This window comes from Zea mays, chromosome 7, assembly GCF_902167145.1.
Source record: "Zea mays cultivar B73 chromosome 7, Zm-B73-REFERENCE-NAM-5.0, whole genome shotgun sequence".
NCBI classification, from domain to species: Eukaryota; Viridiplantae; Streptophyta; class Magnoliopsida; order Poales; family Poaceae; genus Zea; species Zea mays.
Genome location: NC_050102.1, coordinates 29,203,007 through 29,229,313, shown reverse-complemented (window position 1 = coordinate 29,229,313; position 26,307 = coordinate 29,203,007). Strand labels below are relative to the sequence as shown.

At 49.3% G+C, this 26,307-nt stretch overlaps 1 protein-coding gene across 7 annotated transcripts in view; it reads right to left on the bottom strand.

Annotated features, from left to right (window-relative positions):
- LOC103632191 (uncharacterized) overlaps positions 1-25,922 on the bottom strand; it is a 57,559-nt gene extending 31,637 nt beyond the window's left edge. For 5 of the 7 annotated variants that reach the window (XR_002263601.3, XR_002263600.3, XM_020541230.3 and 2 more), the window contains exons 1-4: positions 24,920-25,922; positions 19,598-20,849; positions 17,084-19,497; positions 11,326-11,445 (exon numbers count right to left, since the gene is read on the bottom strand). Coding sequence is in view for 5 of the 7 variants with exons in the window: in XM_020541230.3 (XP_020396819.1) it covers positions 11,326-11,445; positions 17,084-19,497; positions 19,598-20,849; positions 24,920-25,791 (4,658 nt within the window). In the remaining 2 variants the exon portion in view is untranslated. Of the gene's footprint in view, positions 1-653; positions 818-11,325; positions 11,446-17,083; positions 19,498-19,597; positions 20,850-24,919 lie in introns of those variants that run through there. The other 2 variants (XM_035960868.1, XM_035960867.1) reach the window with 2 other exon arrangements.
- Between the last annotated feature and the right edge of the window lie 385 nt (positions 25,923-26,307).

The following is a 26,307-nucleotide window of genomic DNA, read 5'->3' as shown; positions in this document are numbered from 1 at the left end:
TGTGCGTCGTCTTGTGAGGAAGTTGGGCCATCCCGGACCTGGAGCAAAGCTCAACAAACTTGATCTTCCCAAGGGGCTTGGTGAGCAGGTCTGCAAGCTGATCCTTGGTGTTGATGTAGCGCGCCTTGATGCTCCCTTCTGCCAAGCAGTCTCGGATGAAGTGGTATCTCAGCCGGATGTGCTTGCTCCGTTCATGGAACACGGGGTTCTTGACCAATGTCAGAGCGGACTGGCTGTCCACCCTGAGTTCCACCGCTCCAGTGTCTCTCCCGAGGAGATCACCGAGCAGTCGAGCCAGCCAGATCGCCTGAGTCGAAGCAGTAGACGCCGCTATGTACTCGGCCTCGCAGCTGGACATGGCCACCACCTGCTGCTTGACCGACTGCCAGCTGATGGGGCACTTGCCGAGGAAGAAGAGGATCCCGCTTGTGCTCTTGCTGGTGTCGATGTCGCCGGCGTGGTCGCTATCGCTGTACCCGACAAGGTGTGCCTCCCCAGGGCACCTCGGGTAGTAGAGACCGTGGTCGAGAGTCCCCGCAACATAGCTGAAGCGTCCCAATCCTCTGGGACTCAAATGTGATACAATTACTAGTCCCAGGAGGCTAGTAAACACATTTATACATCAGATGATTTCAGATCTGCTTAAACGAGACAAACCTATAAAGGTGGCGATCAACTTTAAGAGTTGGTCCACAACTCGGGACATATCATCAGAGTGGGGCTGAAGCAGCCCGATATACGCAGTGAAGCAATTCAGCGGTCCAACAGCCACAGGCAAGGTTGGGAACAGTCGTAACTCTTACCTGATCTCCTTTTTCTGAAAAACAACAAATAAGCAAGGGTGAGTACAAACGTACTCAGCAGCCCACCTTCACCCGCGGAATGGGGAAATCAGATATAATGCATGGAATATGTGGAGCTCAGGATATTTTGCAGAAACAGCAATATTTTATGCAGAGTTGTTTTGAAAAACATTTTGTATTTTTGCAAAGCGCATCCTCTCCAAAAGGAGCAGGAAGTTTTTCAGTATTATAACAAAATCCCCTGGACTAAACCATCCAGGTATCTCAGCAGTTCCCACTGGTTTCATTTTCAAAAACAGCTACTGGACTTCCCGTCCACCATAGCTCACGGCTCAACCGCCGAACCTTTTAAAAATCACTTTTCTCAAAACCATCTCTTTTTTTGGAAAACAAAACATTAATTGCCATACCATACCAGACTCGTCCATTCCTGTGGACACAGACTATTCGAATAAGTTTTCAAACTCTGCGCAGAGGTGTACACTTTACCCACTAGTTCGGCTCTGCGATCCCATGGCCAATGAGACCCGAATCCGACTCTCTTTCTTTCCCCGCACGTCCTAACCTTAATGGTTATCCGGAAGGAGTTAGGCCACCACCATGTCCAAACCGGACAAAACTTTCCCCCTCCTTATCCTCCCGGTGCTCCCCAGCCTTCATAACCCTGGGGTTGGACCGTACGAGTTCAGATTGAGTGACTGCCCACACAGTCTCAAGTGGTTGTACTATTAAAGAGTACAGGTAGTGAAGATGACAAACCGGTCCTTATACGAGGGGACAATCCTTCTGCTCACGCCTAAACCAGCTGAGCCAACACCTTAGGCCCTCCCCTAAACCAGGGAGTCCCTGATTATCCCACTCACAAGGTGATAAGGGTGAAAACCCTTCATCACACACATTTTGAAAAGCATTTTCTTTTGAAAACTCACACCTGTTCTCAAATCATTTAGAACATATATATCAGGGATTGATTGCGGCAAGCGGCTGGGTGGCCATAATAACTTGTCTCAAAATCATATCATGCATAAAATAACAGGCTGAGGGTTGTGGTTGAAAAATCATAGGTAATTTATGCATCAAAGGGATCCAGTGAGCTTGTCGTGCTTATTCGGCGAAGGGGGAAGGGGAGCTCGCGGAACTGGCTTCTAGCTCCACCGCCTAGCGTAGACTCGCGGATCTGGCCTCCACGAGACGGCACGAACGCTCCGATAACTATGCAACATGAACAAGCAAACATACAAACGAGCAAGTATACCAACAAATATTTAGTATAGTGGTCAGAATAGTGATACATGGATGGGTAGAGTTTTGAGTAGAATCTGTGTCATGTGGTGTTGTGATATTACTGGTGGTGGAGCAGAGGTGCTTACCAGGAGGGTGGACTGGAGGCGAAGCGACACTATGCGTGTAGCCGACAGAGCAGAGTAACTGAGTGGGTGGGGTGTTTGCCTTGGCTGAGGGTGTTGAGTGTGTGTGGAGAGGGAGAGGGTAGCTGGGTGTATTTATAGCTGGGTGTATGTGGTGTAGCACAATGAAGTTCACTGTTGGTGAGAATAGTGACGAATGAATCGTCTGACTTAGTATGAATAGGAGAGTTATAGGCAGAATATAGGACAAGAGTATTTTGGGAGTTTTTCTAGAATATGGACCAGGCTTAAGGGATGACATGGTTGGATAGGGATTAGTTTGATAAGAATTTAGAAACGAGAATTATTGGAATCTGAGTTTGGGAGCCCGGTTCAAAGGAATCTCAAAGTTAAGCATACTCAACTTGGAGAAACCTGGGATGGGTGACCAGATGGGAAGTTCCCTACTGGAAGGAAAATCACAGTCACCGGAGTTCGTATGACTGGAATATGGGTCTGGCTGGTCTTAGGTGGACTGGACAACATGATGTATGAGTAGTTGAATTTTGGGGTGATCGGCTAATCAATGAATAGTAACGATGAATAGTGACGACGAAAAAGTTACTAGATATCATCGATGAGTAGTAACGATGATGAATAGTAATACTGAATAGTAACGATGGTGAATAGTATCAGCGAATAGTAATGATGAATAGTAACGGTGAATAGTGATGGTGAATAGTCGTATGAACGAACGATGAACGATGAATAGGAACTATGAACGAACGATGAACGATAAATAGGAACTATGAACGAACGGACGAACGATCGAATGATCGGACGAACGAACGATCGGAATTTCGGCAGCATTGAGAGCACCTAGAGGGGGGGGGTGAATAGGTGATCCTGTAAAAACTTCAAACTTAAGCCACAAAAACTTGTTAAGTGTTAGCACGATTATTGCCAAGTGGCTAAGGTGAAGTCTCAACAGTCTCAACAAAACACAGTACCACAAGAGAATCAAGCACAGAGTGACACAGTGGTTTTATCCCGTGGTTCGGCCAAGACCAACGCTTGCCTACTCCACGTTGTGGCGTCCCAACGGACGAGGGTTGCAATCAACCCCTCTCAAGCGGTCCAAAGACCCACTTGAATACCACGGTGTTTTGTTTTCCTTTCACTATCCCGTTTGCAAGGAATCTCCACAAATTGGAGTCTCTTGCCCTTACAAGTATATGATCACAAATGAAACACAGAGTAAGGGAGGGAAGCAACACACACAAATCCACAGCAAAAGCGCACACACACGGCCAAGAATCGAGCTCACAAGACTATCTCAGAGTTCTCACTTAGAACAGAGCTCGAATCACTTAGAAACACAAACGAATGCGCAGAGACTTAGTGTGGATGATCAAGAATGCTCAAAGGTTGCTTGTGTGTCTCCTCCATGCGCCTAGGGGCTCCTTTTATAGCCCCAAGGCAGCTAGGAGCCGTTGAGAGCAAATCCGGAAGGCCATCCTTGCCTTCTGTCGTCGGGGGCACCGGACAGTCCGGTGCACACCGGACACTGTCCGGTGCCCGATTTGTTTCCTTAAACGGCGAAGACGACCGTTGCAGACCGTTGGCAGATCTGGCGCTGTAGGCGCACCGGACATGTCCGGTGCACACCGGACAGTCCGGTGCCGTCTTCCGACCGTTGGCTCGGCCACGTGTCCCGCGCGGATTGCGCGGCCGACCGTTGGCCCTGGCCGACCGTTGGCTCACCGGACAGTCCGGTGCACACCGGACAGTCCGGTGAATTTTAGTCGTACGCCGCCGGCCAATTTCCCGAGAGCGGCCAGTTCGAGTCGCGCCAGCCTGGCGCACCGGACACTGTCCGGTGCACACCGGACAGTCCGGTGCTCCAGACCGAGCTGGGTCTTGGCAGCACACAGCCAAGTCCCTTCTCCTTTTCTCTATTCTTCTTCTTTCTGTTTCTAACACTTAGACAAATATATTAGTACTTAAACCAATGTACTAAGGCTTAGAAACGTACCTTTACTTCATGATTTTCACCTTGTTCATCCATGTACATAAATTCCCAATTAAGCACATGTGTTGGCACTCAATCACCAAAATACATAGAAATGGCCCAAGGGCACATTTCCCTTTCAAGCATAACGGCAGGACAAAGATTATCTGGAAGAACGATGAATAGGGACCATGAACGAACAATGAACGATGAATAGGAACTATGAACGAACGATGAACGATCGAATGATCGAACGAACGAACGATCGGAATTTCAGCAGCATAACGGTAGGAAAAAGATTATTTGGACGAACGATCGAATGATCGAACGAACGAACGATCGGAATTTCGGCAGCATAACGGCAGGACAAAGATTATCTGGAAGAACGATGAATAGGGACTATGAACGAACGATGAACGATGAATAGGAACTATGAACGAACGATGAACGATCGAATGATCGAACGAACGAACGATCGGAATTTCGGCAGCATAACGATAGGAAAAAGATTATTTGGACGAACGAACGATCGAACGATCGGACGAACGGACGAACGAACCATGAACGATCGGACGAACGATCGAACGATCGGACGAACGAACGAACAAACTAAGAACAGGGGACGAACGATCGAAGAACGATCGAACGATCCTTGTGCTAGTGTGTGCTTGTGTGGAACATGGAGTGGGTGTGTGGGGGGGGGGAAGAGAGTTGCCATGAAATGGCTTGGGGTGGGATGAGAGGAGGCCCTTGCCCCTCTATTTATAGCCATGGTGGGGGATTAGGGGGAGGGATGAGAGGATTAGTGGGAGGATGAGAGAATTAGTGGGAGATTAGCATGTATTTGTCTTGTATAAGTGAGATTAGCTTGTAGAGCTCACTGTATGACATTGGAGGCATACGTATACGTATGAGCATGAGAAAAGTTACGAAGAAATATTTGTAGGGACTTGAAAAATGATTATAAAGGTATTTCTTAGGAAGAAAATACTTGGAGATATATTGGTGGAATATTTGGGCAATATTTCTGGAAAGAATTTGAGGGGGATCACTGGGAAAATATCTGGGCAGTATTTCTGAAAAGAAATTGAGGGTGATCACTTGGGAAATATTTGTAGGATATTTTGAGGAGGATTTTGGAGAGAATATAGACCACTATAATTTATTTGTTGATATCAACTTGCAAACAAACATTTTGAAATGAAATTTGAAATTCATTTTGAATTTAGAGCGAGTTTGAGAAAATTTCAGGATTTGAATTTTTGGGATGCTACAATAGCGAATGATCCTCTTCACAGCCTGCTCATGCTCCGTCGTCGGTCGCTGCAGAAACCGACTAACGTAGCCGACGGAGTATGCCAAGTCAGGCCGTGTGTGGACGAGGTAGCGAAGGCTCCCCACAAGACGCCGGTACTGTGTAGCGTCCACCTCCTCCGTCGTGCTGTCGCGACTCAGCTTCAGCCTCTCCTCCATCGGAGTGAGAGCTGGGTTGCAGTCGGTGAGCCCAGCCAACTCAACAATGCGCTTGGCGTAGGCGGTCTGGCGAAGTGTGATCCCGGAGTCCCCCTGGTGCACCTCAATCCCAAGGTAGAAGGAGAGATGCCCCATGTCACTCATTTGGAAGGTGGCCTTCATCTCTTCCTTGAACGCTGCCACCTCTGCATCCTTGGCGCCGGTGATCACCAAGTCGTCGACGTAGACACCCACCAGCAGGGCACTTCCTCCATTGCCCCGCCGATAGATGGCCGCCTCGTGCGGGCTTGGCGTGAAGCCCATTCCTTTGAGCGTGGAATCCAACTTGGCATTCCATGCCCTCGATGCCTGTCGCAGGCCATAGAGAGCCTTGCGCAGGCGCAACACCTTGCCCTCCTTGCCAGGGATCGCAAAACCTGGTGGCTGGTGTACGTAGACCTCCTCCTTTAAGTCGCCGTTAAGAAACGCCGACTTGACATCCATGTGATGAACATGCCAGCCCTCCAGGGCTGCCAGCGCGAGGAGTCGCACGGATTCCATCCGTGCTACAGGGGCGAAGGCATCGTCGAAGTCGATCCCCTCCTGCTGCAAGAAACCGCGTGCCACCAAGCGAGCCTTATGCTTGACGATGGCGCCGGCTTCATCCCTCTTCAGTTTGAACACCCACTTAAGGGTGATCGCACGATGACCATGAGGGAGATCAGCGAGCTCCCAAGTGCGGTTCGTCTCAACCGCATCCATCTCCGACTGCATCGCGGCACGCCAAGCCGCATGTTTCTCGGCCTCCGCGAAAGACCGAGGCTCACCATCGTCACATGCAAGATGCAACTCTCCTGCCAGAATGCGAGACGCAGGGCCCGGCACTGACGGGTCGATGAGAAGGCCCTCCACCCTTCGATACCTCAACGGCTCACCGTCGTAGCATGCGTCGACGCGCTCCTCGTCGCGGGAGAGCGGGGTCACGAGCTCCACTGGGTCGTGCTCGACACGAGCTGGTGTCGAAGAGGACGTTCCCGGAGAGGGTACCGTCGGTGCTGGAGTACGTGGTGGCGAAGAGCTCGCTGTAGCCGGAGTCGTGGCTGGAGTGCGTGGTGGTGAAGAGCTCGTTGTAGCAGGAGCTGGAGAGTGTGGCGCTGGAGTCGGTGGAGACTTGGGGGCTGGGGTAGACCTGCTCGGAGAAGAGTTGCCTACTCCCCCAGCTCCCTCAAAGTGGACGTACTCGATGGTGAAGTCGTACGTCGGAGTCGTGCCGTCGTCCACCGCCTTGTCCCACGCCCATCCTCGCCCTTCGTCGAACACTACGTCGCGCGCCGTGCGCACACGCTGTGTTCTTGGGTCAAGGATGCGGTAGGCCTTCGAGCCCTCCGCGTAGCCAATGAACACCCCCGGGGTGCTCCTATCGTCGAGCTTGCTGATGTGGCCAAGCTCCTTGGTGAACGCGAGGCAGCCGAAGACCCGTAGGTGAGAGACCGCCGGCTTGCGCCCATGCCAAGCCTCGTACGGTGTCATCCCGTTGAGAGCCTTGGTGGGCGAGCGGTTGAGGATGTAAACCGCTGTCACCACCGCCTCTCCCCAGAAGACAGCTGGCATTCCTCTCTGCTTGAGGAGAGCCCGAGCCATCCCCACAACCGTCTGGTTGCGCCGCTCGACGACGCCGTTCTGCTGCGGGCTGTACGGCGCGGAGTAGTGGCGCTGAACGCCCTCATCCGCGCAGTACGACGCGAACTCAGCCGCCGTGAATTCGCCGCCGTTGTCGGTGCGCAGCACGCGCAGCTTGCGGCCGCACTCCGCCTCCGCAGCGACCTGCACACGCCTGATGGCGTTCGCAGCCTCTGCCTTGCTGCCAAGGATCATCACCCACATGTAGCAGGAGAGATCGTCGACGAGCAGCAAGAAGTAGCGTCGTCCTCCTGGTGTGGCTGGTGTCACCGGGCCACACAAGTCCCCATGCACGAGCTCGAGCCTCTCCTTGGCTCGGAAGCTCGACTGCTGGGGAAAGGGGAGTCGTCTCTGCTTTGTCAACACGCAGACATCGTAGAATTGCTCCACATGGTCAAGGCACGGCAGGCCTCGTACCATCTCCTTGGCGCTGAGTCGCTTCAGGGCTTCGAAGTTAAGGTGCCCGAAGCGCTCGTGCCACTGCCACGCCTCGTCGTCTCGACGAGCAGCAAGGCAGCAAGGTTGTGCCACCTTCACATTGAGGATGTAAAGCCGATTTGCACTCCTGCGTACCTTGGCAAGAAGGCGACGAGAGGGATCCCAGATCCTCATGACTCCGTGCTCGACCTCCATGCGCGAACCGTTCTCATCTAGCTGTCCCAAGATGATGATAGAGTTCCTCAACGCGGGGATGTAGTAGACTCCGGTGAGCAGCCTGTGCTCATCAGACGCGGCGGTGAAGACGACTGAGCCGGCGCCCTTGATCTCTACGCCGGAGGCGTCCCCAAACTTGACGGAGCCTCGAACGCTAGAGTCAAGCTCGGTGAAGAACTCCCGTCGGCCGGTCATGTGATGAGTGGCGCCGGTGTCGAGGCACCATCCTTCGATCATGTCCTTGTTGGAGCCGTCGCCGAGGAAAGTGCGTGCTTTCGACTCATCAAGGTGGAGGAGTGCCGCTGCGGCCGGTGCCGCTGGAGATGGCTCGATGCTTGCATGTGCCAGGAGCAGGGCCTCCTCCTCCGCCTCCGCCTGTGCGACGTTGGCCTGGCCACGTCGTGGCTGCCGACAATCCCTGGCCCAGTGGCCAAGCTTGCCGCAGTTGTGGCAGCCGTCGTCTCGTGCCGGCTTCTTGTTGCCGACGGCGCCGCCTTGGGCACCTCCACGTGCACCACCCTCAGCATGTCCTCGCGCCCCGGCCTGGCCGCCTCCACGCGCCTTGCGTGGCTTGCCGCGTTTGCGGCCTCGTGTCGAGGAGGACTCCCCCTTCTTCTTGTCACCCTGGCAGGCCTCCCACTGCTCCCGAGTGAGATGTAGCTTCCCGCCGATAGTGATAGGCCCAGATAGAGCCTGTGGTTCGTCGCCGTCGACCACCTTGAGGCGACCAATCGCCTCTTCGATCGTCATCGTGGAGAGGTCTAGCAGAGACTCGATCGAGCGAGCAATCTGCCTGTACTTCTCGGGGATGCAACGGAAGAGCTTCTCAACAGCTCTCTCCTCATCGTAGGTGTCGTCGCCGAACTGCACCATCTTCTGCAACAGAGTGTTGAGGCGGAGAGCAAAGTCATCAACATCCTCACCTGGCTTGAAGGCCAGGTTCTCCCACTCCTTGCAAAGTGCCTGCAGTGTGGTCTTGCGGGCACGATCGCTGCCGATGCGGGTCGCAGCGATGGCGTCCCAGGCCTCCTTGGCAGTCCGCTTCTGGGAAACCGAAAACTGCATCTCGGGCGGGACTGCAGCAATGAGGGCATCCAGCGCCCGCCGATCCTCGTGGTAGTCGACGTCGTCGTAACGAACTGCTTCCCACATGTGGCGAACCTGGAGCCGTACCCTCATCACCGCGGCCCACTCGACGTAGTTGGTCTTGGTGAGGGTAGGCCACCCACCGCCGGGACCGATGTCCCTGACAATGGCCTGGGCCATGCGGCGACCATGGTACCGATCCGGGGAGGGAGAACCGCGCCGCCTGTAGAGGTCGCGATCTCCGTCGACTCGGTCGCCGCCGCCGGGAGCACCGCCGGCGCGTCTACGCCCGTCTGGGCTGCCGCCACGTGCGCCCCCGTCTGGAGCGCCGTCAGCGCGTCGGCGCCTATCCGGGCTGCCGCCACGCGCGCCCCCATGGGGATGCGTGGCTGCCCACTGTGCCGCCTGCTCTCGCGCTGCTTCCCTCGCCAGCCTGAGCTCTTCGTCGGTGTTGTCGTCGACAGAAGCAGAGCTGCCAGCTCTACTGCCGCGCAGAACCTCGAGCTCTGTTGCCGCCGCACGTGCAACATCCGCCGCCTCCGCTGCTTCTACTTCCGCTCTCGCCGCTGCCAGTTCCGCCGCCGCCAACCGTGCTGCCCTCGCCGCTGTCGCTGCAGCCGCTGCTGCTGCTCGCTCGCGTTCTTGTGCCGCGGCGACCTCGGCCTCCTGCTGGCGCCGCACACTCGAAGTGGCCGAGCGTAGGGACATGGTGGGCTAGTGAGGGGTCGCTGCGTGTGGAAGAGGCTGTCTCAGACGAAAGGCTGCTCGTCTGAGCAGGGGAGGAAGGAACAGTTGGAGCTCTTGCTGCCGACTGAGTGTGGGGAGAGGCGCGGGAAGGAGATGAGCACGAGATGTTTAGGCTGCAGGATAGTTTGGCTTTGATACCAATTGTAAGTAGATGGACTCTAACTCTCATCAAGAGGATGACACTATGAGTTGGGGCAATTTTCTGTTTATTTCCTCAAACACTACACAATGCCATACCCTTAGAAGGGTTGGGGACACATATTTATAGCCCTAGGGGCTGCACTACACTGCACTACACACTACACTACACGCTGCAGCACACAGGTGCTGTCCTTTAGATACTAAAGTGCAGTCAAAACTGTTGTGCTGCTACTGCTGTCCTCTGCTGTGCTGCTACTGCTGTCCTGCGCAGTCAAAAGACTGCTGCTGCATGCTGTCCTGCTGCAACTGCTGCTGTCCTGCGGCAGTCAAAAGGTTGTTGCTGCTGCGCAGCCAAAAGACTGCTGCTACTGCTGTCCTGTGCAGTCAAAAGACTGCTGCATGTTGTCCTGCTGCAACTGCTGCTGTCCTGCAGCAGTCAAAACTGCAACTGCTGCTGACCACATGACTTATTCCATCAGCCAGGTGCGGCTCGGGCGCGCGCGGCTTGGGGCGGCGCCGCCGGACAGGGGAGGGACGGGGGCGCGCGCGGCTAGGGGCGGTGTGGGCGCAGCCGGGCAGGGGAGGGGGCTAGTGGCTGGCGGCTGGGAGGGGAGAGGAAGGAAAAAAGACAGGAAAGGGATTGGCTCCGATACCATATTGGCAACCCTAACCCTAGAATAGGGTTGGGTAGTGTATTAATAGAACACATAACTGGGTCAGGCCCATTAAGGGGACAGGTAGCTAACAGTTTCAACTCCTGGTGGTGCCGAGCATCTATAGCCTTGTCCAAAGAGGAGGAAAGGGTTTAATTTCCTGGTGCCTATAGTGGCCTGGGAGCTATGAAAACATAGGAATCTGTGGTGGCTAAAGGGCAGTTATGGCACCTGGCTAGGGCTTCAGCCTTCCAGGATCTGGTCCTAAAAACTGAAACCACCAAGGGTCGTTTTTGGGTCTGTCAGTATGTGTGGGTTTGTTGTTCTATTTAATGCCAGTGTGCCTAAACCCACGAGGGGATTTCTATATTTCTTCTCAAAGAAATGACGTGCGGTTCTCCTACGTGGTTTAAGAAAAAACAAGAAGTGTCTAATTTAAAACTAGTAAGATACATTAACAAAGTTTAGGAATCCAATATTTTATAATATTTACTCCCTCCATTCCAAATTATAAGTCGCTTTGACTTTTTTTAATACATAGACTTTGTTATTTACCTAGACATATGTTATATCTAGATACATAGCAGAACTGATATACCAAAAAAATCAAAGCAACTTATAATTTAGAATTGAGGAAGTATATCCTACTGCAATGGGAACGAGAACGGTCAAAAGGCAACTCAAAAGATGAAACTGATGTAAACAGTCTAAAATTTTAGTAGTCTCTCTACATTCCCACATTATGTTCTCACCTTGGGAATATGTAGCCAAATATATTCTTTTCTCCAAACTTTTCCCACTTGCTGCCATCATCCAAGAGATTTGTATGGGTCAAAGTTTTTAGCACCATATGCTTCCTTGTCAGGATATTCCTGTGTACAAGGAAACATTTAGTAATGCATAAAGTATTCCTAGAACTAGAAGATTTTAGAATATAGTGACCTGCATGTCCAAGAAAAAAAATACAGTGATAATGATATTACTTCCATTTCAAAATCGACCATAAGCGTGGTTCAAAAAGTTTTATTGGATGAGTTGGTGTGTTGGGTGTTGGGGCTAAACATCTTGAGAGTCTTGGCCTAGCTGCTGCCTTTAATATGGTCAGGGTGACTCTTATTGCTTAGTTTTTGTGGCAAGTTGGGCTGGCCTGCTCTTTTGCTTTTGCCTCTTCTATAGTTCATAAAGTTGTTTCAACATAGGAAGAGGCTGGAGCGTTGGTGCAGGGCTGGTGGTTTTGGGGGTCTGGTTTTCTGCCATTTGGGCTTTGTACTTTGGTCCATTTTAGACTTTTTCTTATATTATATATTGATGTGCAGCTCTCCTGCGCGTTCAAGAAAAAAAATCTAGACCACAATTTTTTTGAATGTCACCAGGGGGAGAGCATCCCCATCTGAATGGTAGGAAATCCTGGGAACGATAGGAATCGAACCCAGGACTGGCCAGCTCGTAACCATCGAGTCTACCACTGAGCTATGGTTAAATTCCTCTGGCCCACAATTTTAAAATTTTAAAACCACAAATGCAATTTTAACGATCTTCCATTTATTTCTTAATTTATTCCTCCTCTATTGGAACTGCGGCTTCTGAGGTGGTATGAGTGGTGCGGTGAAGGTCGAGGCTCGAGGCCATGGCGTTTGGGCGCCGTCGTCCTAGGGTTAGGGCAGCGGAAGGAGAGCAGCGTGAACAGTACCCACTGGGTGAACAGTGAACACAGGGGAAAGGGGAAGCCGAGCAAGGTTAATGCTTGCTTGATCTTTCATTGATTGAAGGGTACATTTATAGGCTTAGCAGTCGTCCTTATCTAAAATGACTCCTTATCTTTCTAAACAAACTCTCCTTATCTTTCTAAACAACCCTGCTTACTCTCATCTATCTAAACAAACTTGTCATGGTTTCGGAAACCGGGGATAATAAGATTTGTGTTCGGTGGGGATGCAAATGCGAACTCACTCCGAATGGTGGATCACGGAGATCCGAGCAAAGAACTGAGAAACGAGGTTTATACTGGTTCGGGCCGGAGCCCTAGTCCAGTGTAGTGTTAATCGTAGTATTGTAGTAGAGCGTGTTACAGTTGGTGTGCTTGTTTGCCCCCCCCCCCGAAAGAGGAGGGGGCCTGCCCTTTTATATCTCAAGGGTAGGACCTTACAGTGAGACTTGTATTGTATTGGATAGAGAGAGAGAGAGAGATCCTCCCCAGGTTGTCGTGGTAGGTCCTCCGTAGGGTCATGTGTAGTCGTACTCCTAGTATGGCGTAGTCTGTTGCTCTAGCTCCTGTAGCGAGTCCATCACTAACGTCTTTGTAGTGGTGTGTGACGGGTCCCATGGATCAATCTCATGGTGCCATCGTACGTGGCGTGGCTTCTCCTGTCGTCATGAGCCCTTCGTCACATGTCAGCGTGCGTAGGCGTACATTCGGTATGGCGTGTTGTCCCGTCCTTCCGATGTACGGGTCACTGTAGAGACCCCTGTGCCCATTCAGCGTGTTGTGCGCACGTCTAGACGTGGCTCGATGGTGACGCGTCCCATCGTAGCTGACGTGGATCAGTAGCGCTGGACTCAGATCTTTGCCTCGTCGGGTTGCTCGACGGTGAGTTGGTCGTTGGAGAGTTGGTCGGCCGGTTCGCCTCGCAAAGTTGGTCGACGGAGTTGGGCACCATCCGGAGCATCGCTTGAGACGCCCTCGGGTGAGCCAAAAATGCGCTTCCCGCCCGAGGTTGGCCTCGGGCGAGCCATGATTGCGTCTCCCGCCTGGGGTTGGCCTCGGGCAAGCCGTGATTGCGTCTCCTGCCCGAGGTTGGTCTCGGGCGAGCCGTGACTGCGTCTCCCGACCAGGATTGGCCTCGGGCGAAAAGCGATTGCGTCTCCCGCCCGAGGTTGGCCTCGGGCATTGCCGTGACTGCGTCTCCCGCCCGAGGTTGACACTCAGCGGGGACTTGGCCGTTTGCCCCGCCTTGCAGACTTGCTCGGCAGGGAATTAGTAAATGGGCCAGAGAGATTTGTGGACCTTGCCTTGGGTACCCTGTTCCTGGGTGCCCAACAAAACTCTATCCTAGACTTACGACTAAAGCTTATCCATCTAAACAGAGGCGCCTGATCCATCTGTTGCGCCAGCCCTAGCGTGGTGGTGGTACTGAGTGTTGGTCATAACATCTCTCCCAACCTCCAAAAACAGCTCGTCCTCGAGCTGGACAGCAGGATAAGAAGCTTTGAACTGCTCCAGAGGCTTCCATGTAGCTTCTTCTGACGACCGCCCTATCCAGTGAATGAGTATATGCCACACATCGCGGCGGAGATAGGCGTGCAGCACCTGCTGGGGTACTGGAAGAAGTCGTCCTTGTTCCATTAGTGGCAAGGGCGGGGGTCCTTCCGGTGGTGCACCATGGAATGGATTGAGGAGACCAACATGGAAAACATCGTGTAGACGAGCGCCCTCAGGTAGCTCTAGGCAGTAGGCCACTGACCCAACCCGTTCGAGTACCTAGAACAGGCCAGCGTACCGAGGACCCAACTTGATGTTGGGGCGATGTACCAGGGTTGCCGCCTAATAGTGAAGAAGGTGCAACCAGACCCAGTCACCCACGCAAACTCCTTGTTGCGATGGTGATTGTCACACTGGCGTTTGGCGTATGCCTACACTTGGAGAAGCCAGTCGCAAACGTCCCCCAAAAAGACGTCGCGCTCGTGGAGGAGATCATCAACTATATGCGTGTGCGTCGTTCCAGCAGTGAATGGTGTGATGGCCGGTGGTTTGCGATCGTACACCACCTGAAACGGCGTGGTGCACAGTGCCGTATGGAACGCCGTGTTGTAGCATTATTCTGCCCAGGACAACCAGTCATCCTAGGAGTGTGGTCTGTCGCCTGTGACGCAGCGTAAGTACATAGCGATGGTCTTGTTGGTGGCCTCCGATTGACCATCGGTCTGTGGGTGGAAGGCGATGCTCATGGGGAGCTTGACACCGGACAGCTTGAAGAGATCTTTCAAAACGGCGCTTGTGAACATGGGATCCCGGTCGCTGACGATGGAGACCGGAAACCCGTGCAAGCAGACCACCTCGACGAAGAACGCTTGGGCGACGGACGCTGCAATGTAGGGGTGACTGAGGCGATGAAGTGGTCGTACTTGGAGAAACGATCCACCACCATGAGGATGACGGACTTGTCGTGTACTCTGGGAAGTCCCTCGATGAAGTCCATGGCGATGTTCGCCCAGGCCTAGGACGGCACCTCCAGTGGCTATAATAGGTCGGCTGACTGGAGTTAGGGCTGGGCAAAGAACCCGAAACCCGAACCTGGAATACCCGAACCCGAACCCGAAATACCCGAAACCCGAATTTTGTTAGGAAATTTCGGGTAGCAACTTGCAAAACCCGAATTTATTTTGGATAATTCGGGTATCATAATCCGGTACCCGAAATACCCGAACTTTCATGTGTCATGTACTCATGTCATTCTTAATTATTAATTTGTACATCTATAATTATGTGTAAGTGTGCATGACTTGTGATTGTAGATTGCTTGTGTTTTTTATGTCCATGTATATCATTATTCAAACTATATTTTTATACTAATTTAATAGGGTGCATGTGTTTTTATAAAGCTGACACAACAGTTCCGGTAGTTTGGGAATACTCGAACCCGAAATTCCGGGTACCCGAATTTTCGGGTATTATAAAACCCGTTGTAATTTCGGGTATCGATTCTCAAAACCCGAAATTTTAAATACCCGAATTACCCAACCCGAAATTTTCGGGTAACCCGAACGCCCACTCCTAACTGGAGTGACTCTGTCTTGTTGCGTTGGCATGTGGCGCATGCCTGGACGTAGTCGAGAACGATGGTGTCGTCATGCTTGACGTAGAAGTGGGCGCACAGGCAATGGATCGTCTTCTGGATGCATTTGTGGCCCACGTGCGCCAGCTCTAGGATGTAGGGCAGCAGAGAGGACGATGGTGGCACGATCACACGTGTGCCATGTAGGATGAGGCCGTTGTGTTCACGCCAAGGAGCTCCTAATTTTCCGCGGCTCAGTTGCGCCCGCAGGTCTATGCACCACAGCCAGGTCGATGTAGAGCTAGAAGGAGGGGCCTGACATGGCCGCCAAGGATGGTGCGGCGCTGTTGGAGGCCTGGGGTAAGACGTCACTGTCGTGTCGCGACAAGGCATCCACAACCGTGTTGAGACGGCCTGCGCGATACTCCACAGTGAAGTTGTACCCAAATAATTTACTCACCCATTGGTGTTGTGGAACGGTGGAGAGACGCTAGTCGAGGAGGAACTTCAAGCTGTAGTGGTCGGTGCGGATGAGGAAGCGACGCCCCCACAGATATGGGCGCCAATGGCGAACCGCCTGCACGAGTCCGATGAGCTCGCGCTTGTAGGCCGCGATCTTCAAATGTTGTGGCGTGATGTGGGTCGGAAGGTTAGGTATGCCGTCATAGCCAGGCATGCCATATGGAAAAGAAGTAGTGCTGGTGGCAGTGGTGGTGTTGGCGACCTGCTGGACATGCGGTTGATGGCCGTGGTGAGGGCAGCAAACTAGTGCAGCATCATCTGCTGGAACGCCACGAAATCAGCCTGGGAGACAGCAGTGGATGGTGTTGCGACAGATGTGTTGACAGCGGTAGTGGTGGGTGGAGTTGATCCCAGCGGCACTTCGTCGGAACCTGACATCTCCGATACCAGATTGTTGGAACTGTGGCTTCTGAGGTGGTATGAGTAGTGAGGGGAAGGTCGAGGCTCGGAACCACGGTGTTTGGTGCCGTCGTCCTAGATTAGGGCAGCAGGAGGAGAGCAGTGCGTTACTGTTCACGAGAGCAGTGTGGTACTGTCCACACGTGAACAGTACCCACCGGGTGAACAGTAACCGAGCAAGGTTAATGCTAGCTTGATCTTTCATTGATTGAAGGGTACATTTGTAGGCTTAGCAGTCGTCCTTGTCTAAACTGACTCCTTATCTTTCAAAACAAACTCTCCTTATCTTTCTAAACAACCCTGCTTACTCTCATCTATCTAAACAAACTCTATCCAAGACTTACGACTGACGCTTATCCTTCTAAACAGAGGCGCCCGATCCATCTGCTGTGCCAGCCCCTAGCCGCGCCAGCCCTAGCTGTGTCAGCCCTAGCTGCGTCAGCCCTAGCGCAACGGTGGTACTGAGTGTCGGTCATAACATCCTCTTTCTCACTTAGAGAAGCTTTTATGATTGCTATGATCTCTTAATTATCTACACTAACACTAGCACAAGAATATCATGTCCATTTCTATAATGTAGTCTGGCAGTGTGACATCTCGATTTGTCCTAATTTGAAATTTTATAACTTTGGTTATCAATATATAAAATTTTATATTGATTCACTTCACAAGATTGCCATTACTAGATTCATTTGGGAAAAAATGATTTCATATAGAATTAGGAGAAACCTAGATGGACTTAGAGTTGTGTTGAAGGAAGAATAAAAGCAAAAAGAACAACAAAGTACATTTAAATGTTGTAGATGAGCATTCATACCTTCCATTAACCACTTTGTGGCTGATATGGTCTTCCATTGAACTTCCAACCAAATCAAGCTTTAGGCACCTGACAACTTTAAAATTTGAAACAGACAAGGAATAGGCATTTATTGATAACAGCTCTTTGCAGTCAATAATTTCCAACTTATTCAAGGTTGTCAATTGATGTGGGAAACTAATAGATCTAATCTTCTGGAAGCCTTCGATCTTTAGTGACTCCAGTGATGGAAGTTCTGAGAAGGTCGGCAGTTCAACACCGTAATGAAATGACACATGCACTAGGGAAATAAGGCGAGGCAATTTGGTTAGTTTCGGGCATCTACTGATAGAAAGTCGAAAGAGTCGTGGAAAATCCTCCTCTCTCGTGCTAACCCAGAACTGCAAATCATACATCTCGCATATATTCAGCACCTCCAGTGATGGAAATCTAGTGGGATATTTTACTTCAGTGGCCAAAGAACTGGTCTCGATTCCAAATCTTTCAACAACATTTATTCTCTGTATGAAGAGAGATTTAAGAGATGGTAGATCACCAAGGTAAGGGAGCTCACTACAGCCATGGCAGTTATCAAGTGTAACTGAGGTGAGCTTGCAAAGGTAATTGTCCTGCATCCAGACAGGAAACAGATCTCCAGCATAATTTCGAATGATAAGCTCCATAATGTTGCTGTTAGGTTGAAGATTTTGAAGAATCTCACTAGCAATTTCTTTGCCCATGTCATCGTCCATGCCTTCATCCTGGTAAGACCACTCCAGTGTCAAAGCCTCTAGCAAGTGTTTACCCATCATATTTGCTTCTCTGGCATCATTGGCTGTCATAATATTCTCAAGCCTAGTTACATGAACATGTCCCCTTAGTCCATTCAGATTGTTCAACTCTGAAATCGAACAATGCAACATATCATTCCCAATGTTGAACATTGTGAGAGTTTGGAGATCTGTCAGATATCCTATACCATGAGGCATGCCAACAATAATGTTGCCCGATTCTTTTTGCACATCAAGGTGTCGCAGCTTTGCCAAATTACTTATGCTTCCTGGTAAGTCAATGAGGTGGCAACAATCCTTCAGTTCCAATGTCTGAAGACTGTTTACTTGTCCTATCTCAATAGGAAGGCTTTTGATCTTGGTGTTGTTGAGAGCCAAGAGCCGCAGGTGCTTCATGTTTCCAATAGAAATTGGCAACTCTAGTATGTCTGTATAGCTCAAATTTAGTGCCCTTAAGAATCTATGTTTCACGAAAATATCATCCAAAGTAAAAATTCTCACCACTGGGAAACATCTTCTGACAACCAGAAAAGACTGCAAATTCCTTACTTCATTAGAAAGTGCAGTTGTCTTAAAATCTGAAAGAACAAGGGATAGGTGGGAAACATTTTCAGCTAAGCTGCAGAATGGTTCCTCACATCTGAAGCACTCATTCTTGGAAACAGAGTGTGCCAGATCATGAAATAGCTCATGCATAACAAAGCTATCTTTATGATCACTATGAAATGGAGAACGCTGGAAAAATGATCTGCAGAATAGTTGGTCAAAATAATGCAGAGCAGTATCTTCTGGCTTAGTACCTTCTTCACAGAAGACTAAGCCTTCAGCTATCCATAATCGGATGATATGGTGCTTGACAAAAATATAATCTTTGGGGAATAGGGAACAAAATTTGAAGCACTGCTGAAGGTGTGCTGGCAAAAGATCGTAGCATAATCTTAATGCTGGTAAGATACCATCAACAATCATATCAATTTCAGACAATCCAACTTCAGAATGACATAACAACCCACTTAGGGCTTTAATGCACATTGGATTGCCACCACATTTCTCCGCAAACTTCCAGCCAATGCTTTCTAACTGACAGTAATTATTCACAACTAAATCTTCAAGCACATGTTCCTTGAAAATCATAAAGCATTCTTCTTTGGATAGAGGACTCAAGTAAAAGGTTTGCATTGCTCCAGTCTGGTTAGCATCTACCATGCTCTTGGTAGTTACAATGACAGCGCTTCCTTTTGCACAAACATTAAGTAGCTTCCATAGATAACCCCAGAAATACTGGTCCTTGATTTCAGAATCGTCTAGTACAAGTAACAACCTCTTGCTAGCAAGTTCTTCTATTACAATTTCTTCAAGAACACTGATTGAGGCATCACCACAGGATGCAAAAGTAGTGAGCTCTACTATCTTACCTAATAGCCTCTTTTTATCACACATATGCAGCCATATTCTCAAATCAAAGGTATCCAAAATCATTCGGTTATTGTAAATTCGATGGACTAGCTCAGTCTTTCCCATGCCACTTTCACCAACTATGCAAGCAGAAGTGACTATCTGGTTGCTACTATTGTCAGCCTCATCAGAAAGTAACATGTCAATGATACTTTGCTCATAACACCTATATGAATGCAAAGAAACAGCCTGTGGACAAAAAGAATAGAAAATTTCAGTATCAATATTATTCACAAATTAACTCATTCCCAAACAAAAACAAATTACATGAGTAAAGGGGCTAAGCAACCTTTGGGCCACACTGGGGATGGATCTGGTTCTTCCACAATCTTAAACTATCCAAGCGATTCGCAAGATCTTTGAAGGAACCAGGAAAGCCTTGAATATTTGTAAGCGGCGACAAAGTTAGGGACTTCAAATTTGCAAGTGTATATAGGCACTCAACATCCAAGTCAACCCGATGGCTGCCTGATAAATTCAAGTACTTCAGTTCCTGGAGGTTACCAAATGGTTGTGGAAGCTCCTTCAGTTCTTTGCAATATGATAGGTTCAGAATCTCTAGATTGCAAAGATTTACTAAAGAAGCAGGTAAGTTTTGAAGGCCGGAACAGCCTGCTAAATCCAGCAACCTTAGCTTGGAAAGCTCACAAAGTGACACTGGTAAAATCCTTAGTTCATGGCAGCAGGAAAGAACAAGAATTTGCAAGTTCTTCAGTCTTCCTACTGACGCCGGCAGTGTGTGAAGGGAATAACAGTGAGAGAGGTTCAATGCAACCAGATTAGAAAGGTTGCCAATGGAAGCAGGCAGCTGTGTAAGGCCACTGCAGTTTGAGAGATCCAAACACAAAAGACTCCTGATAAACATAGGCAACAAATATATAGGGTCAGTCATGTGTGCCGGCACACGATGCGCATTCATTCCAGTTCCCTTGTTCTGACCAGCATATGTCAGATCATCAAAAGCAAATGCAGGAAGTTCCAGACTATCCTTCTTAAGCCTCATGTTAACTATGTTAATAATGCCTAAAATGCCACGACACAAAAGGATGCACCGCATGACCGAAGAACTAAGTGACAATATCTCACTGTAGTTTCCAAGAACTACACCAGTCAAACCAGGGCTTCCAGGTCGAAGGCCCTCCAATTTGTCGGTAACTGGTAAAAAAACAAGTTCCTGTGAAGCTAGTAAGTGCATGAAGCTTAAAGCTGTTGTTTTGGAACAAGTCCCTGACACATTGGGCATTACTTTCTTGAACTCTATCCCAACCCCAAGCTTGGCCAGCATCATCTTGTAGTGCAGATATTCGAGAGATTCTTCTGCATCTGAGGTCAAATTTTTTACATGATTGAACCAAGCATCAGATGGCAGCTTCCCATTGAAGGATGAGATGATAGTTCGAACATGAACAAGCTGCTGAAAGAGACGACTGATTGATGGCGAATATACTCCAACTTGTGGGTCACCAACAGGTTCAGCTTTCAGAGATTGCTCGGCATCACCAACATGTCCAGCAGGTGCTCCTTCTCCATTGCCTGATTTACTGCAACAATAAGTGAATATTAGGAAAGTAACCTGGTTGCTAATCAGGACACTAATTTTCTCAAAGCAACAGCAAGAAACAGAGGAAACAACAGGGGGGTCCATATCAGCTGCAGAAGCCTGCCCAGTTGTTAGTCTATTTGGGACTGCTCTGCTCCATAAGATCTAGCTCCCAGTTTGGTTTTACCTTGCATCTCAGCCCCAGCTCTAGGTTTTCCTGGCTGGTGATTTGATATATGTAGTATACTATACATGAGTGATTGATATTTTTATCCTCGGTTTATGACATCCATTTGCTTCCAAGGTACAGCTTTTCCTGCATGCTTTCTATAGTCAAATGTTGCAAACCTGTGAATGTGAAGTTCCTTATCTCAGCAAGAATCCTATTTTCTATTACATGCCCCTGAATGTGATTTGATATATGATTTAATATATTTTTTTTCCTCAATCACAGCATTATATGTCCACAAAATTATAGTTTATCGGTTCTAAATTATAAGATGTTTTGGCTTTCCTATATTCCTAGCTTTTGCTACGCACTTAGATATTATACATTATATCAATACATTGTATTTAGAAAAGTCAAATCGTCTTATAATTTGAAACGGGAGAGTACAATTCAGGAAGCATAGGGCCTGGTGCAGCGGTAGAGCCTACCGTCTGTAACCGGAAGGTCCCGGGTTCGAGCCCCAGCCTCTGCATATTATGCAGGTAAGGCCTGGCGCTTAGAGATACCCTTCCCCAGACCCCGCACAGTGCGGGAAGCCTACGCCTACGGCACTGGGTACGCCCTTTTAGAGTACAATTCAGGAAGCATAGCGGATCAAGGGGTCGCAGAGCACCACAGGTCCTTGCGGCATTTTACCGAAGACATAGTGTGCGTTGGCGACAAGACCCGAGTGCCGATCTGATACCGCCTTCAGAGTGAATCTCATCTAGCACGAGAAATAGAAATCGATTTCCATACCTAGAAAATCGGCAACAACCCAGCTAGGAACATGTCGCTTGTTTGTGCTGCCCAAGCCGTGGTCGTCTGCGAGGGCTGCAATTTGGCAGGACTCCATCGCCCACCATATGCCTTGGCCGGCGCTGCCTGGCCACTAAATCCGTCAGGTGTCGATGCTCGCCTGGGCGCCTCTCACCCCCTGACCGACGGCGAAGGTGCCTTGCGTCGGCACGCCATGGCCGGCAACTACCTGGACGGCCTGAGCTTAATTAGGCGGCAGCGGCACAGTCGCACACACAACCAGTGCGGCGCAAGCATCGGCGGCAGCAGATAAGTGGGGCCGGAGCAGGGCCAGTGGAGCCGGAGCCGGAGCCGGGCATTCCACTACAAGGAACTAGTCGGTGGCAGACCGGCGAAGATACCGCCGAACCGCGTCTGACTGGCGACGGAGAGTAGTTGGCGACAAAAGAAAACAAAGGAAATGATATGCGGACTGCGTGATTATTTATCAACTTTACCAGAAACAAAGAAAATCATGATTTTAGTTTATCGGCTTAGAGCATCTCCAATAGCTCCCAAAACATCTAATCTTAAATTATATTTTTAGAAAAAAAAGCAAAAACAAGTATGCAACAGCTTCCTACTCCATCTCCCTATATCATCGCAGGCGTAAAACATCACCTTCACGACGAATATATTCACCGAGCGTTGTCCTCCCAATCTTTCCTTTTCTCCTTGTTCTCGTTCGAGAAATCAGCTTGTCCCGGCTCCTTGGCGTCGCGCGAAGAAATCCATCATCGCTCGCTCGGCTCCTCGCCGCCACATTGCGAGGCGTTGGCACGGGAATAGAGCTCCCCGACCTTGCGGCCATGGCCATGGGCACGGGATAATGATGCTGCTCATGAGCACCACAGCGGCGGCGGTGACCAAGGCGCGAGAGAGCTCATACCTACTGGCGCTCGCAGCCAACCTCCATCGTCAAGCAGCGGTGGAACCTGCTGAGGCTCTTCAGCCCCGGCGGATGCCGTCCTCGCACACTGCGTTGTCCACCTCTCTCACCGCCTCCGTCGCGTTCTGGGATTGTTCTTGCATTTATTCCTGTCATCGATCCATGACCTGCGTTTCTGTAGACGTCAGACCATCCTTCACTTGCAGCAGAGTCCTCCCCAACCAGTGTTCCAGGGGAATTAGACGTGAAGGAACCGTAACAAGAATGAAAAGCTCAGGTCAAAGAGCAGTTGCACCTTGCGCTGTGCTTTTTTTTTTTCTTTCTTCCAATGTTTTGGAGGCATTCATTTGGGAAATCTTGCTTTCGTTGAGTCTCGTTGAGCTAGTTTCGCAATCTGAGAGAAAACGTTTTCATACTCTTGCTGACTGACAGAGCAAAAAAAAGCCAAATAGGAGACGACGGAAGGAAAGAGAAGAGATGCGGGCAGGAGTAGTTACAATGTTTTCTGGGAGATATATAGGAATCTTTTGGAGAATGGTTTTTTGATCTAAAATGTTGTTAGGGAGCTTCCAATTTAAAGGTTTAGAAGCTAATAAATCAGGAGTTGTTGGAGATGCTCTTAGAGCTAACTCCAAAAGAAGCCGTAAACCTGTCTAATATAGATATTAGAAAAGAAATCTGGATTTTTTTTCTCCGACCGCTCCTTCAACTTTTTTCTGTTTTCTGAAAAGTTTCGCGTCCTTTAGATTATTTCGAGCAGATCTTCTATCGTATTTCATATTTCAAATTTTTCTCTCATGTACAGTTCTATATATCCTCTATTTTACACTTTTTCGAAGATAGTCTTATCCATCCCCTTCTCTACCGTATATTTGCATGTAAGTAATACCTCTCTAATCCGTACGGCTGAGCGGTGGTTCCGAATCTCCGATGGGTACGCGTGCGGCCGCGCGAGAGGTAGGCCGTGCACGCGCACGCCGCCAAAACGGGCCACAGTCCGTTTCGATTTCTCTTGCTTCATAGACCCGACGAATGGTGCTTTACCACCACACAAGCAATTGTTTAACTGAATGACTTTGGAATTTTCTCAATCTATGACCTTGGACGGAGAAAATGCTCAGCAGTAGCTAGATGTCGGTTGAAAACAGGGAGATATAATTGTACAGTTTTTTAGGCTTTTTAAGGGAACGATTGGGGTATACATGATATAATTCACCCCTAAAATTTTTTAGCGTCTCTCCAATAATCATTTTTAGGAAAACTTTTTAGCATTCTTATTTTGGATTTGCTCTTAGACTAGTAGATCCTATAAGATAGGTATAGGGGGTTTACACTGTAGACGACATTATATCTATAGTAAAGTTTGAAATGGTAATAGAATATAAGGTAGAATATAAGAGGTGCTGGAGACAACTTTAGATTCTGATTGGTAGATCTTGGAGAGAAGCTTCTAATTTAAATTCAAAAGGGTCCGAAACTCTCAGACATTTTTATTGATAAATGATTGTATATTAATTTTGTGATGACAGTTTTATTTATTGACAAATGATCTGTATTAATTTTATGACATGATTTTTCGAAATAAACTAGAAGAAACCAGTAGCTGAAAATATAGGTAATTATGATTCACTTCACTTATAGCGTTATACTGCATGCATAGAGCTTATTTTCACTCATATAACCATTCCCGGTGGATTGATCCTTAAATCCCCTTTGATCCTATGCAACCGAATAAGAGCTAAGGTCTAGTTTGGAAACTCTAAATATGAAGGACTTCGAGTAGACTAAGATGTATTGAGAGGGGTTTTGATATATTGGAATTTAAACACTACTTTCTATCCCTCCAAACATCTCCAATCCAAGAGTGTTCAAACTAGGTCTGAAGGTGATTAGAAGAAATTAAATTTCTTACTAGTTAAGACTAAATAAAAGAAATTTAATCTTTTTCGATCTCCATGCAATCGAATAAGGTCTAGAAAGTCAAATTTTATAGAGTACAAAATAACTCTACCAAATAGATCAAGCTCTATGGTTTATTATGGAGCGTAAAAATAAGCGTGATTGGCAACAAGAACTAAGAGCAGTGCTAATATATTTGGAGCGAGAACTCCAAACAGGAATCGTTTATATAAAGTAAAATACACAGTAATCAAATCAAGAGGGTAGAGTCACTTACATTTCTAGGACATCTCTGAACAACTCAAACGTCGAGACGGTGGCCGGACATGGCATTCCGGGAAGCAGCAGGGTGCTTCGTTTCAGCGTGAACAGGCATTCCAGCTCCTCTACGCATCTGCTTGCAGAGGGCAGGAAGGGGGTCAGCTCCTTGAGCCATGAGAGGCAGCTTGGGTCAAACGGCAGCGCCGAGAACTGCCCAGAGAACGCAGCCGGCGGCAGAGCCGCAGGCGACAGGATCCCCGGCCGTCCCGGCAGGCTAAGAACGGCTGCCAAGCTGTCCGCGTCCTCTCCGTAGTCCGTAGGAGGGCGGGGCAGAGACAGCGGCCAGATCGCCCTCTCGGTGGCCGCTAGCCTCGCCCTCGCGGAGGCTGAGACAGCGGTGGTGGTGGGCGAGAGTAACCACAGTCGTGGCCGCGGGGACTCCTTTTTTCTCTCTTCTTCCTCTTTTTTTCTCTTCCTTCCTCTTCCTTCCTCCTCTTCTTCCTTCCTCTTCCTTCCTTCTCCTCTCCTTCCTCTTTTTTTTCCTTCCTCCTCCACTGTCTTCTCAGACGGAGGGGGGCTGGAGCACCCCGCCGTAGATCCGTCACTGAACTCCACCCGTGGTGACGACACCATAGACGGTCCTGGTCCTGTGTATTTCATGTCCATGTAGTCGGTTGCGGCGACAGCGGCGCCAAGACCTGTCAGGCGCTGAACGGCGGCCTTGAAGTCGGCAAGCTGGACTTCGATGACCTCGGTGGTCTTCAGTCGTCGCGTGACGGCCGGCTTCTTGATCTTGAGGGACTCCACGTTGACGGCAAGCCGCGGCGGGCGGGGGCCCTGCAGCTGCCGTCTGCGCCCCGACGAGGGGTCCGACGCCGTCGCGTCCATCGGTAAAAAGCAGCTGCAGCCTGCCCAGCGCCTGCTGGAAGGGAAGGGCGGAAGGCAACGTGCGGTGGAATGGCCGAAAACGAGCTAGATGTAGGAGGCTTAGCGTTAGCGGGGATGTGATGTGTCGTGTTGCCGAGGGAATTGGGATCCAGCCGGCTGCCTCGCTCCATCATTGGTAGGGATAGATTCGTATCCGAAAACGGATCCGAATGTCACTATTTACTATATTTTAATTTGAATAGGATACGAATACGAATAATGTCGGATACGAATACAAAATGGATAGTTCGAATTCGAATTTACATTTGGATACTTACTTGATTTGGAACATAGCATCATAACAAGTATTAATTTATTTTATTGATGGATTTATAGTTGATAAAAAACTTATTACAAGTAAATTATGAACAATTTTACATATACATTATTTAGTTGAATATCGTATTTTTAAATAAATTATTTATACCTGGTATATTTATATTTTATACTCTAAATATAATCTTTTTGTATATTAAG